At 31.7% G+C, this 14,247-nt stretch overlaps 1 protein-coding gene across 1 annotated transcript; it reads left to right on the forward strand.

Annotated features, from left to right (window-relative positions):
* Positions 1 to 9,851: 9,851 nt before the first annotated feature.
* On the forward strand, positions 9,852 to 13,181 carry LOC108324427 (heat stress transcription factor B-3). Its single transcript, XM_017557375.2, has 2 exons — positions 9,852 to 10,218; positions 12,731 to 13,181. Exons 1-2 carry the CDS (start codon positions 9,994 to 9,996, stop codon positions 13,124 to 13,126), a joined length of 621 nt encoding a protein of 206 aa, XP_017412864.1. The 5' UTR covers positions 9,852 to 9,993; the 3' UTR covers positions 13,127 to 13,181.
* Positions 13,182 to 14,247: the final 1,066 nt, after the last annotated feature.

Raw genomic sequence — 14,247 nt, forward strand, 5'->3', positions numbered from 1 at the left:
TGGGAGGGTGCAATAAGGTTGAGTTGTTTGATAAAAACAAAAACATGATCTTAAGAAGCAAGATCTCGAAGAATATAAGATTTTAGATCAGCCTAGTGAAGTCTACAATGTGTGGAGAATCTGGCAATACAGCAGAGCCAAAATTAAACTCTGGAAGCAGTAAAGATGTGCAATCTAGAAGCAGTGGAAGGAGACACAAGCTGCCACAGAGATTTCGTGAATGTGAGGTGAATACTGATACACAGACTGGTGATGAGGAAGATCTGGTGCACATAACTATGTTTGCAGGTGCAGAACCGATCGGTCAAACAGAAGCCTTGAAGAAATCCGTGTGGAGGGAGACAATGAAAGAATAAGTTGATTCTATTGGGAAAAATGGAACCTGGAAGTTAGTTGATCTTCCAGTTGGGAAGAAAAGCGTTGAAGGGATTGCTGCCAAAGAGGTAAGGCGTCGCACAGAAACGCCAAACTGTCATTCTCGCACTCAGTTCATGCATTCATGTCGTTCGGTCACGTCGCTCTTTCGCACCGATCAATCTCGGTCGCACAACTAGCTCAAATTGGCATCCGCCTTTACCACGTGATTTGTAGGGACAATTGCTCAGTGGACTGGCAAGTGCAGTTCTACGTGTTAGCGAACACACCCTTCGGTCACACACCGTTCGGTCTAGACGCTGCACAAGATAGATTGGCGTTTCTCAAAAATAAGGATGGGTGCTACCTTCCTAAGTGCTCGGCTTAGAGGGAAGTGTTAGATTGTAAGCCGAGACAGTTAGTTTGTTAGCCTAGACAACTATTGCTTAACTGTCTTTGGCAATTGTATTTTTTTCTAGTATAAAAGAACCCAACTCCTGTACATTTTGAACAGTTAGAGAGTAAGTGAGATTAGTGAATAATACACAGTTTTGAGTGCATTGTGAGTTTTGTTCTTTTCTTTCTCTGGTCACTTCATTAACCGTGCGGTGCAACGGTACTTGGTTGTTCGGTGCTTTCATGCTCTGTTGGTGTGTTCCCAAGCGTCTGGTGCAGACGTTCATTAACATTCGGTGTTGTAGCGCTATGCTTCACTGGTGTTCAGTGAAGGCATTCTTTGGCATTTGGTGGGACATTCACAGGCATCCGGTGCAAGCTTCACAAACGGTTCGGTTAGGCGCACTAGGTTCAAACTCTCGTTCTCTTCCTTTTCTAACAACTAATACTAAATTTAGTTCATTTATAGATATTATATATCTTAAAAGTCGAGATAAAAAAATTATATATATTTTTTCTTATGATATGATCTTGAGAGTCTTTTAAGCTTTCTTTGTAATTTTTATTTTTTAATTAAATATAAAAAATAAATATTCATATAATAAGAATTGAATGAAATATTAGTGAGTATTAAAGAGTATTTATTAAGAATAAATGTGGAATTAAGAGGGTCTTGCATAATTCATCTAAAGGACGAAATATAATAATATATAGGTTTAATCAACAGGTCCCTATTTTCGTCCAAAATCTCAAATAGGACATTTTCTTTTTTAGCGTCTCAATTGAGTCCTTATTTTTGTAAAATTGAATCCCATAGGGTCTTTCTGTCAAATTGATCAGGCGGTGTTAAGGAAGGCGATACGTGGCGTGCTAACGGTATAATTTTAATTGACGTGGCATTAAAAAGGTGTGTGAAATGTATTTTTCTAATTTTTGAATTAAAAAATAGAGTGCACATTGGGAAAATAAAATTTAAGTAAGGGTAAACTTGAGAAATCAAATTAAATTAATAGATGAGTTTTAGGGTTCTGGAAAACTTCATTCCCTTTCTCTTTTCTTTTCTTGAACCAAAAACTTCAGTAATGGGAGTCTGGCAGCGCACGTAGGAAAATTCTTCCTCTTCCTCTTCTTGATTCTTCGTACCATGGTTGTGGCCTTGTGGGGAGAAGATCTGATTGTCATTTTCGCCAGTGGCGCGTTTCGCTTTAGAGCTTGTTCCTTCTTTCGACCTTGTTTGAACTCGCGGAGTAGGAAGAGTAGACATCTTTCTTCCTTCTCTTCTTCTTGGTTCTGCTAGGGGTTTTGTAGGTAGGGGATAAGCTTACCGATGGCTAGGACGCGAACCCTTCCACGTGGCACGGTGAGGGTGCGGCAGCGATGACATCCCAGCGGTGCTTTGAGGGGGTCGCGGAAGCTTTCGTCCTTCGAATCAACCTGCAATGGTGGATGCGGATTCAGTTCTGATCGAGCCTATGTGCGAACGGCGTCGCGGTGGTTAGAGAAGACGACGACAATGCGTCAGGAGTGATCTCCGGCGACAATAGCGAGGGCGAGTGACTACCTTATCCGGCGACAACAACGTCAACGACGAGTTGTGATTGGGAAATTCTTGACTGTACGATTTAGGGTTCCTTTTGTTATTTGATTTTGGAGATTAGGTTTTGCTGAAATTGGGAAATTAGGGATTCTCTGATGTAATTGAAATTGCAATGTTTGAATTTGGATCTTGATTTCTGTTTTCGTTTCTAAGCTTCAAATTGATTTCTCAGTTACTGGGTTGCACTTAATTTCTTTTCTTTTGCCCATTTTGCCCATTAAGTAAATCTGATTTCCCCTGTTTGCAATCTTTTTTTAATACAAAATACAATTCAAACACGTTTATAATGCCACGTCCAATTAAACAATATATTGTCTATGCCACGTAATTCAATATTAAACGGTCGTTTTCCCAATTTAATGGTAAGCTTGTAATTGATTCAATTTTACAAAAATAAGGACCCAATTGAGACGTCAAAAAAGAAAGGGTCCTATTTGAGATTCTGGACGGAAATAGGGACCTATTGAGACATTAAACCTAATATATAAATATGAATTTGACATAAAATGATATTTTTCTTTATTAGAACTTTTTGGAGTTCTAAGTATAAGAACTTAATTTTGATCTTATTAGTTAACATATAATGATCAAACTCATGACCTATCACTTACATTTGAGTGTGACATCAATATCCTTCACCAAATTCAATATCATAATAATCTTTTTGGTTTCACACCAATTGGTATCAAAGTTTTGACTCTTGATATTCAATGATTTTTGAGTTCAATATGTTTTTGTTTTCTTAACTTTGAGTGAAAATTGAAATTAGTCTACTTTCACCTAATTTAGTCTTCTTTCTTTAGAAATGTGTAGATTCAGTCCTTTTGACATTTCAAATGTGTTTCTCAACTAACATTGAAGAAAAAAAATATGTTAGATGATGTAAACAACTCAAATGTTATCATGAAATGTATTTGAAACATTAAATAAACTTCACCAAATTTGGTTAAAAGGACGAAATTTATGCATTTCTAAAGTTAAGGGACTAAATTGAGCTCAAGTTTCGAAGAGAGACCAATTCTAATTTTCATTACAAGTTAAGGAACAAAAAAATATATTTAACCCATGGTTTTTTTTATATACTTGAATATTTTATTTGTATTTTCAAACTATATTGGTGCTAAAATTACCCAAAAACTTAATGTCTATCACAAATTGTTTGTTGATGAGTTTGTTTTACAAATTGAGAGAAAATTGAATGATAATTTTGAGGAGAGAAAAGAAAATAAAAGAAAGAACAAAGTTATAGAGATAAAGAGAAAATGTTTGATAAATATTGAAAAAACATGCTTAAATTGTGATGAAAGAGAGATGGAGAGAAAGGAAAATATAGAAAACAATATTAGTGAAGTCAAAGAAATAAAAAAAAAAGTTGAGAGAGAAAGAAATTAAAGAAAAAAACATAGAAGTAAAGAGAAAAAGTTGAGAGAGAAAAACATTGAAGAGAAGGAGTTGAGAAAAAAAAAAGAAATGGAAGAAAATGTGTTCAGAGAAAAATAAGTTAAATATAAGTAGTTATGAGAAAAAGAAATTAAAGAAAAAAACATAGAAGTATAGAGAAAAAGATAAATAAACACGGAGGAAAACATAAGGTGCTTTTTGTTATAATATTTTAATAATATTGCAAAAGTTAAAACGTTTTTGAACGTTTGTTTTAGAACGTTGGCAACGGGAAAAATAAACAATTATTAAGCAATGTTAAAATTTTTATTTAAATCATTTATGATTTTTAATTTTTTTTATTTTCTTGATTCTTACCTAATTCTATAAATAGAGAGCTCTTCCTCCATTTCAAAACACATCAAAAAATTATCTTCTCTCATCTTCTTCTCTTCTTAGTTTCATCGTTTTTCTCTTTTTCCCTTCTAAAATTATTCTGGGTTATTTTTTATACTCTTTTTAGAGATGTTTGCTAATTCGTAGACCCTCAAAAATATTCTGGGAAGTTCCTGTTGTATCTTGGGGGACTTGCGCAATACACCACGGATAAGTCCTTAAGGACAGTGAAACTACACGCCTCAGGAAATAATGTTTTGTCAACTTTTCACAACAATTTAAGGACTTATGGCTGACATCAACAACATGCCTTCGAGGAGTCAAACCATTGTTTTCAGAACCCATACGGTCTTCGCAAAGTCACTTCTGGATGTGTCAAAAATCGAGGTTTTCTTTGGACAGAACTTCTGGCGCTAGCAAGAATGCGTGTCCACCCTTTTAGACATGTATGGAGTTGTTGCTGCTCTCAAAAGGTACATACACAAATCTGATCTCAAAAAGAAAAATAATTTTCTTAAATCCTGTCCCAATGAATCTAAACCCACTAGAGTAAGAAACGACAATCCTCCTAGGGCAAATATACTCGAAGGATATGTCATTATTGTTGTGGTCATTTCTCAAGTAAATCTGATGGCCAATGTGAGCAAATGGGTGGTAGACTCTGGTGCTACCACGCATATCTGTGCAAACAGAAGTGCCTTTACCTCTTACACTAGTGTAGGGGATGAACAAGAACACGTCTACCTCGGAGATTCCAAGACCACTCCTGTTCTAGAAAAGGGAAAGTTCTTCTTAAGCTCACATCTGGAAAGACTCTGGCCTTGAGTGATGTGCTACATGTGCCATCAATCAGAGTTAATTCAATCTCTATAGAACTATTGGGAAAGGTGGGGGTTAAAGTGTCTTTTGAGTCTGACAAGATCATTATGACAAAAAATAATGTTTTCGTGGAGAAGGGATATTGTGATCAAGGACTCGTCGTTCTAAATATTTCTGAAAATATTAAGGAATCAAATTCTTCTGCTTATATTGTTGACTCGTATGATATATGACATTCTAGATTAGGTCATGTGAATTCCTCGTATGTTTTGAAATTACAATGACTAGGATTAATTAATATGCATGATAAACAAAGTAGTAAATGTGATATATGTGTATAATCTAAATTAACAAAGAAAACATGTTTTTCTATAGAACGTCAAACTGAACTATTAGGGTTAATTCATACTAATCTAGCTTATATGAAACAAACCATGTCTAGAGGAGGTAAAAATTATTTTGTGACCTTTATAGATGATTATTCTAGATACACCAAAGTTTACTTAATCAAACATAAAGATGAAGCCTTTGATGTGTTTCTAACCTATAAAGCAGAAGTAGAAAATCAATTGAATAAGAAGATTAAGAGAATTAGATCAGATAGAGGTGGTGAGTATGTACTGTTTAATGAATTTTTTGTTAAAGAAGGTATTATTCATGAAGTAACCCCACCATATTCACCTAAGTCTAATGGCGTAGTTGAGAGAAAAAATAGAACCCTTAAGGAAATGATAAATGTTATGCTTGTTAGTTCTGGTGCACTTGATAACCTTTAGGGAGAAGCCTTACTTACTGCGTGTTTTATACAAAATAGAATACCCCATAAGAAAACTGGTAAAACTCCTTATGAGTTGTGGAAAGGTTACCAACCTAACCTTAAATATCTAAGAGTGTGGGGGTGCTTAGCTAAGGTGATGTTACCTGATCCTAAGAAAAGGAAAATAGGCTCTAAAACCTCTTATTGTATGTTCTTAGGTTATGCTAAACATAGTGCCGCCTATAGGTTTCTAGTTGTTAAAAGTAACATACTTGAGAGAAATTCTATAATGGAGACGAAAAGTGCTGAGTTTTTTGAACATGTGTTTCCCTTAAAGGTTAGTGAGATGTCTCAACCTGTTGATGATAATGATAATAGTAATACCATGAATCAGGATTTGAGAAGAAGTAAAAGACAGAGAAAGGAAACTTCCTTTGGAGATGACTTTTATACTTATCTTGTTGATAATGATCCAACAAGCTTTGTAGAAGCTACTAGTGCTCTTGATGCAAAACAATGAGATAAGGCCATTAGGACTGAAATTGAATCAATTCAGAAAAACAATACTTGGACTTTAGTAGATTTGTCTAAAGGAGCAAAACCCATTGGTTGTAAGTGGATCTTTAAGAAAAAATATCACCCTAATGGATCCATAGAGAAGTATAAGGCAAGTTTAGTAGCAAAAAGTTTTACTCAAAAACCTAACATAGATTACTTTGATACTTTTGCTCCCGTGACTAGGATTTCCTCTATTCGAGTGTTGTTAGCCCTAGCAACTATCCATAAACTAGTGATACATCAGATGGATGTTAAAACAACCTTCTTGAATGGTGATTTAAAGGAAGAAATTTATATGACTCAACCTAAAGGGTGTGTTGTACTTGTTCAAGAGGATAAAGTATGCAAACTCTTAAAATCCTTGTATGGGTTAAAACAAGCACCAAAACAATGGCATGAAAAACTTGATAATGTGTTGCTTTATAATGGTTTTTCACCTAATGATGCTGATAAATGTGTGTACTCAAAATTTGAAAATTGTGATTGTGTCATTATATGCTTGTATGTGGATGACATGTTAATATTTGGTACATGCAATGAGATTGTCGCTAGAACTAAATTGTTTCTAGGATCAAAATTTGAAATGAAAGACATGGGTGAAGCTAATGTGATTTTAGGTATTAGAGTCATAAGGAAGGGAGATAGAATATTACTATCCCAAGAACAATATGTTGAGAAACTTCAAAAGAAGTTTGGGTTTTATGAACTAAAATCCGTGAGTAACTCTTATGATGCTAACTCCTAATTAATAAAAAATATAGGATAATCATTATCTCAGCCTCAGTATGCCCACATAATTGGGAGCTTACTGCACTTGATGAGCATTTCTAGACCTGATAGGTATACTCAATGTCCAAATTAGGAACATTGGGATGCACTTGCTAGGCTTATGAGATAATTAAGAGGTTCAATGGATTATGTCATTGAATACAGTGGACTTCCCATTGTACTAGAAGGGTACAATGATGCTAACTGGATCGATGAGACAAAATCCACTAGTGGTTATGTATTCACACTTGGGGGTGGTGCAATTACATGGAGATCATCCAGGAAAACAATTATTGCAAGATCAACAATGAAATCTGAGTTTGTTGCTCTTGAGATGGCTGGTAACGAGGCTGAGTGATTGAAAAACTTCTTAGCGAACATTTCACTAGGAATGAAACCAACTCCATCAGTATCAATACACTGTGATTGCCAATCGAAAATAGTTATAGCTAAAAATAAGAATTACAATGGAAAAAATGGACATATACAATTGAGACACAATTTGGTGAAGCAGCTGCTAAAGAGTGGAACTATTTCATTGACTATGTGAAGTCAGAACGGAATCTAGCAGATCCTCTGAAAAAACCCCTGGAAAGACAAATGATATTAGAAACATCGAGGGGAATGAAACTTAAGCCACTTGCAAACAAACAAGTGATGGTAACCCAACATTTGTGATTTGAGATCCCATGAATAAGGTTCACATAGGTAAAAACAAGTCACTTGTTAGTTCTTATAGCACTAAATTGATTTTAATCAATTATATCCCTTCTTATGGTGTGTTAAAGTGCTAGAAACTGCATCATTGAGAGGCTAAACTTTGTTATTAAAATTCTATGTGGTGAAAGAATTTTAGTTTAAACAAAATTTTTAATGATTTTCATATCCCTTATGGGTGGTGTATGATTTGCAGCATACACTTGATGAAATCACCTATATGAGTGTCAAGTGGGGCCGCTTTCATGAGATCTTGGCATGATCTCTAGAGCACTCATGAATATCGGGCACGCGCATGGCCTAGTAAGCGCAACAAAGCGATAACAACAAGGATTGTGGGAGTGTATTGTGATTGATAAACCTCTAACACACGTCAAGTGTCTTTGGTTCATATAGCTTGCTATACCAACTACATTATGTGTTAAGTATCTCAATCTAAGACTGGTTCATATAGCTTGCTCTACTAGTTCGGATGCATTACATCCTATGAGACCCAGGATAAAAGTTTCTTATCCTTCTTTTAGTGTTTGAACTATTTGAGTCAAAGATTTTTTCTTTCAACTTCTTTTGCAATATGTGAGAAATTGTTATAATATTTTAACAATATTGTAAAAGTTAAAACGTCTTTGAATGTTTGTTTTAGAATGTTGGCAACGAGAAAAAGAAACAATTATTATGCAACGTTAAAATTTTTAATTAAATCATTTATGATTTTTAATTTCTTTTATTTTCTTGATTCTTCCCTAGCTCTATAAATAGAGAGCTCTTCCTCCATTCCAAAACACACCAAAAATCTATCTTATCTCATCTTCTTCTCTTCTTAGTTTCATCATTTTTCTCTTTTCCCCTTCTAAAATTATTCTGGGTTATTTTTTATACTCTATTTAGAGATTCTTGCTAGTTCTCAGACTCTTAAAAATATTCTAGGAAATTTCGATTGTATCTTGGAGGACTTATACAATACACCGCGGATAAATCCTTAAGGTACACGCCTTAGGAAATATTGTTTTGTCAGCTTTTTACCACACTTTTTATATAGATATTACTCTTTTGTCCATTTAACCATTTGAAGAAGTGCTTTTAGTGAGAAGTTCCAACAACCTATTATTTGGTGAGTTAATTAACGGTATATGCACGAATTCTCAATTGGAAAACTAATAAAAAATTATTTTAAATATGGTATTATCTTTCCTTAGAAGAAATATATTCTGGACATTTAAGAACGAATATAGGTGAATAAAAAGATAATAACATGATCATGAAGAGTCTTTTGAATTTTCTTCATAATTTTTATCACAATTTTGATGAATCTTTTGAGATTGTTTTTTATAACTTTTAATTAACTATAGTAAATATTCATGCAATAGGAATTAAATAATATTAGTGGGTCTTACCTAATTCATCCTATAAAAAAATAGTTATTTAAAAATGGAATTAAGAGAGACTTACCTAATTCATCATATAAAATGATGTTGTTTATAATATAAATGATGTATATGAATTTAATGAGAAAATGAAATTTCTTTTTGTAAGAAACTTTTGGAGTTTTAAGTTATAAAAACTCAATTTTAGTTGTATCGGGATAACATGTCCTCTTGACTTATTATTTAAATTCTTATTTTTCTTAAATGTGATGTTAATATTATTTTTCAAACTGAATATTAGAACAGTCTTCTTATTTTTTTAATCACTTTAAGTGATCAATAAAATTGATAGAAAACTTAATTTTTTTATGTTAATAATATCTTAAATGTCTATGATAATTAATATATATATTTTTTTCTTTTTTACTTTTATGATGTCAATTATTACGATATTTCTGCTAAGCTAATTAACGAATTTTTATAAATAAAATTATTTTCTACGGAATAGGTCATCTTCCCAATGAAGAATGTCCAACTACTATCTCAACCTATCATACTTAAATAAAATTATAATATTAATAAGAAATTTTGTTGAGAAAGAGTTGTATATAGTAGTAATACATGTGTAGCGGAGGGATTATTTAAGAGGGCATAGGCTTAGTGAACACGTTTCAACCATTTGTTGATGCAGAGAGAGAGAGAGAGAGAGAGAGAGAGAGAGAGAGAGAGAGAGAGAGAAGAAGGAAGAAGGTCTTGCATTTCTCATGAACTGTGGAGTCGTGTTGGGTTTCTACTGCTGGGATTGGGAGTTCATAACTGCCCTTCTTCTCTTCTGATCACAAACTCTCATCAACCTTCTTCAATCTCTTCTCAAATCATTCTCAAAAATGGAGAAAGGGTTGTTGGAGTGTGTCAGAAAATTCTCAACAGCACCCTTTTTGTTGAAGACATATATGTTGGTTGAGGATCCTACGACCAATGATGTTGTGTCGTGGAATGATGACGGAACAACGTTTGTGGTGTTGCAACCTGCAGAGTTTGCTCGTGATCTTCTTCCAACTCTCTTCAACCATTGCAACTTCTCTAGCTTTGTTCGCCAGCTCAATACTTATGTACGTATTTTAATATCCGTATCACAAATATTAGCAACAACATGCACACACACTTCCGCTGTTAATAGTCAATTATTCTAGTTTAACATTCTTTCACACATGTTTATGACAACAATATTAAATAATATACATCACTTTCTCAATGAAAAAAAAAATACTGTATTAAAAGTTAAGAAGACCATGAATCAATTTGAAACATTAAACTCTAAATATTACTCAATTATTGTATTTTTTTTTCAATGGCTGAAATTACAGATGTTATAGAGGGAGAGTATATATATACAGTTTACTATTTTGGTTGAATTTTATAAATTTTACTAACTCTTACTAATCACTAACTAAGTCTTAGTAGCTTCTAATATATTTGAATCAATCATAAAATGTGTATTAGTGAGAATGTCTTAGAAAATGTGTTACTAATAATGTATTTTGAGTTTTTTTTTTTTGTATAATTAAAACTGTTATTTTGGAACAAGTGAAGTATTATTATATTAACAAAATTTTAAGTAAATTTATAGCATTATTTAGTTATTACAACAGTTTAAAAGAACACGAAGAACATCAAATTTAGAAATAAGAGAAGAATGAGTTGAATAAAAGCGAAAGGAACGTAGCTATCGATGGTTGGTGAATAAGTTGACCACTGTAGAAGCTTTTAGCGAATAAAGAAATAAAGATAATTTTATTTGTTTCCATGAGTTCTTGATGATAGAAACATATTAACTGCATTTGTTTGACCTAATTAGTATTAAGTTTAGTGTCTTAATTAAAATATTGTTGGATCAAAAGGACCACTGAAAAAATTCTTTATATAATACTATAGTCAAAGTAGTCCTTTTGGCTAAACTAAATATTATTTTAACTAGTGTTTTATGAATTTTAAATATTATTAGTATTATTATTTTAATTGCATTATTCTATTACATATATTTAATTTTAAGTATTTTACTTTAATTTAATTAAAACGACTTTAAGTTGTTTCACACTCTCGTTCAAGTATGATATTTATGTACGATAATATTATTAAATAAAAGTTATATTTATAATTACTTTTAAGAAATCAACAAACTCTTTATATTTAAAATGTATCAAAATTAAATTCTTTTATTTTAAACCAGCATTAATTTAGAAATAGAAGATATTAATGTAATGTAACTATTAAAAACATTCAAAGTTAATTATATTCATTAAGTATGTCTTATCAATCTTAACATGTAAGTGAATTTTAAACTTAATTTAATCCCACAAAATTAATGTGTAAGATGAAGTTTGCAGTCATTTATAAACTATAGATTGGTCTTATCTCTAACCGATATGAGACTTCTAAGAATAACTAAATGTCTAACTACCTAATATTGATCTATAATTTATTTTTATTTTTTTAAAAATGGTGAGATAAAAACCATTTAAAACTATAATCTGGTGACCTTATAGATTTGTTCTTTACAAAATTGTACTTGACAAATAAAATATAATTTGAAGTTGTAGGGACGATTGTTTTGGTGTATTTTCAAAGAAATTAGGCAGCTAGAATTGATGACCTTTATTAATGAACACCTTACTCAGTTACTTATACCAACCACCTGAGTTATGGTAGGTGGCCTCTAGATTTATATTACAAAAAATGACATAATCAAAAGATTTGACATTATATTTTATCTCCTCACATTATATCTCCCCCTTCTTAGATAACAAAAACTAATATATTAATATTAAATATTTTGTCATAAAAATATTATATCTCTTTCTTTAGATAATATTTACTCAAACTAAAAGTTAGGTATTGTATGTATTAGGTATTAACAATATGATCCATTGTACCAATAGATAATTCATTTTACAGCTAGTCATAGCTAACCTTCATAGTATAAATTGATATACTTACTATATTATACACACGAGGAATGTATTAATATATTGTACTTAAGAGTGTTAGTGTCCTAAGAAAAAGGAGTGTTAGTTTATATCAATATATATATATATATATATTATAAATTTTAACCTAATCAATTATATACTTAAACTAAAATATGAAAGTGGTAAAAAAATATTATATACCAATTTATTGAAGTTTATTTTTAGAGGACTGTTGTTGAGTTTCTTGGATCATTGGTCCATGATGAAACCACTTACAAATGTATAATGTAATATATTTGATGTTTGAGATAACTAATTTGTTTAAGTAAGATGGATGAGGTTAAAACTTTGAAAATACTTAATGATATAATCAAGATAAAAATACATGAGTAAAACATGTCTTTCCTTTCATAGTCAATTTTGTACGATGAAATTAACAATAAATAAAAAATGATTTCTCATTATATATCTCTTCTTATCACATTTTATTATTTTTTACTTAATAGATCTTTTAGTTTAATATTTATAAAAATTGTTGAATGTTTTTTCTTAATTTAAAAAAGTAAATGTAGTTTCTTTAATTAGATTTGTTAGAGATAATAACTTCACATGTTAACTCCAAAAACACATGCACCAATTGATGATCCATATTTAGGGTTTTCGTAAAGTTAGAACAAGCAGATGGGAATTTTGCAACGAGCGATTCAGAAAGGGTGAGAAAGAACTGTTATGCGAGATTAGACGTAAAAAATCATGGGTGAGCAAGAAGCAACATGGACCACAAGACTCAGATGAAGATCAAAGGTCCTTAGCATCAACCTTTTCTTCAAATTATGCAGTTCTGATGCATGAAAACAAGCGACTCAAGAAGGAGAATGAGGTATTGCACTCAGAGCTTACAACCATCAATACCAAGTGCAGGGACTTGCTCGATTTGGTCACCAAATATTCATGTGCAAAGGCAGAAGGACTGGATCATAAACCAATGTTGTTTCGGATAACATTGGAACAAGTTCAAGGACAAACACAGGTTAAAAACAACACCAAATAGCTGATCTAAGTGATGGCAAAATCATTTTTACATTTCCTATGATCATAGATTTATGATGATATTTTATGGTTTGTTAAAACGTGGATTTTAAGTTTAAGTAAAATTTATACTTTTAAATATATTCTAAATTAGTTTTATTTTTAATAGATATGAGACTACTAATACATTTTTTTCTATCGAAGTATATACATCAATACTATGTTAAGAAATAAACTTTTAGTCTAACTTAATCTTACAAAATAAATTTATAAAATAAAGTTTGCATTATATATTTCAAATTGGTCTTATTTATAGTTGACGTGAAACTTTAACTATAGTTAATCATAAGATATCAAATAAGTCAATTATAAAAAAAAAAAAACTCAATTTTACTCATTTTAGTAATTGTTTTTGCTCTTTCAACATTTTGGTAATATAACACCTCTGACTCGATTGGAGCATGGTAAATATAAACCATGCCCAGTTTGGAATGAATGGAGTGCAAAACTAGAGGAGGTAAAGCTATTGTGAAAAATCGGCTGGATACTCTTTGAATGAAATTGGTAGTAAACGTCTGATGTCATCTTCAAACTTGGTTAGAATAAAATAACAATTAATTTCTATATGTTTTGTTGATTTATACAAAACTCGAATAGCAGCGGCTATGTGTAGATCACTTTGATTATGACAATAAAATAAACAATGTGTAGATCACATAAAAGAAATAACAGCCACTAGTAACTCACAAGTAGCAGTGGAAAGTGCCATGTACTCAGTTTTAGAAGAAGATTTTGAAACTCTTTGTTGCTTCTTTGCTTTCTAAGAAATTAATGATGAACTAAAAAAGAAGCGATATCATGAAATGAATTTTCTAGAGTGAAGATAGGCAGTCAATCATCTATATGTTGCTACATCTTCATATTACTTACTTGCATCTTAATATAAACTGAATAGTGGAGTTTTGGCAGGCTTTGATCCAAGTAGACCAGATTCAATTAGAAGATCTAAATAATATTTCCTCTAGATTGATATTCCCAGTTTGGAATGTTCCACCTCTATAATACAAGGACCTAAATCCTTGATTTTCAAATTGGAGTCAAGAATAGACTTTATTATGGTGAATTAATCAAAATAGCTTGCAA

This window comes from Vigna angularis, chromosome 3, assembly GCF_016808095.1.
Source record: "Vigna angularis cultivar LongXiaoDou No.4 chromosome 3, ASM1680809v1, whole genome shotgun sequence".
NCBI classification, from domain to species: domain Eukaryota; kingdom Viridiplantae; phylum Streptophyta; class Magnoliopsida; order Fabales; family Fabaceae; genus Vigna; species Vigna angularis.

What these genes read in the sequence shown, in the direction of transcription:
- LOC108324427 (XM_017557375.2), top strand. Translation starts at nt 9,994, where the DNA reads ATGGAGAAAGGGTTGTTGGAGTGTGTCAGAAAATTCTCAACAGCACCC. An exon ending in TTCGCCAGCTCAATACTTAT is followed by an intron (nt 10,219 to 12,730) that starts GTACGTATTTTA and finishes ATCCATATTTAG; the next exon opens with GGTTTTCGTAAAGTTAGAAC.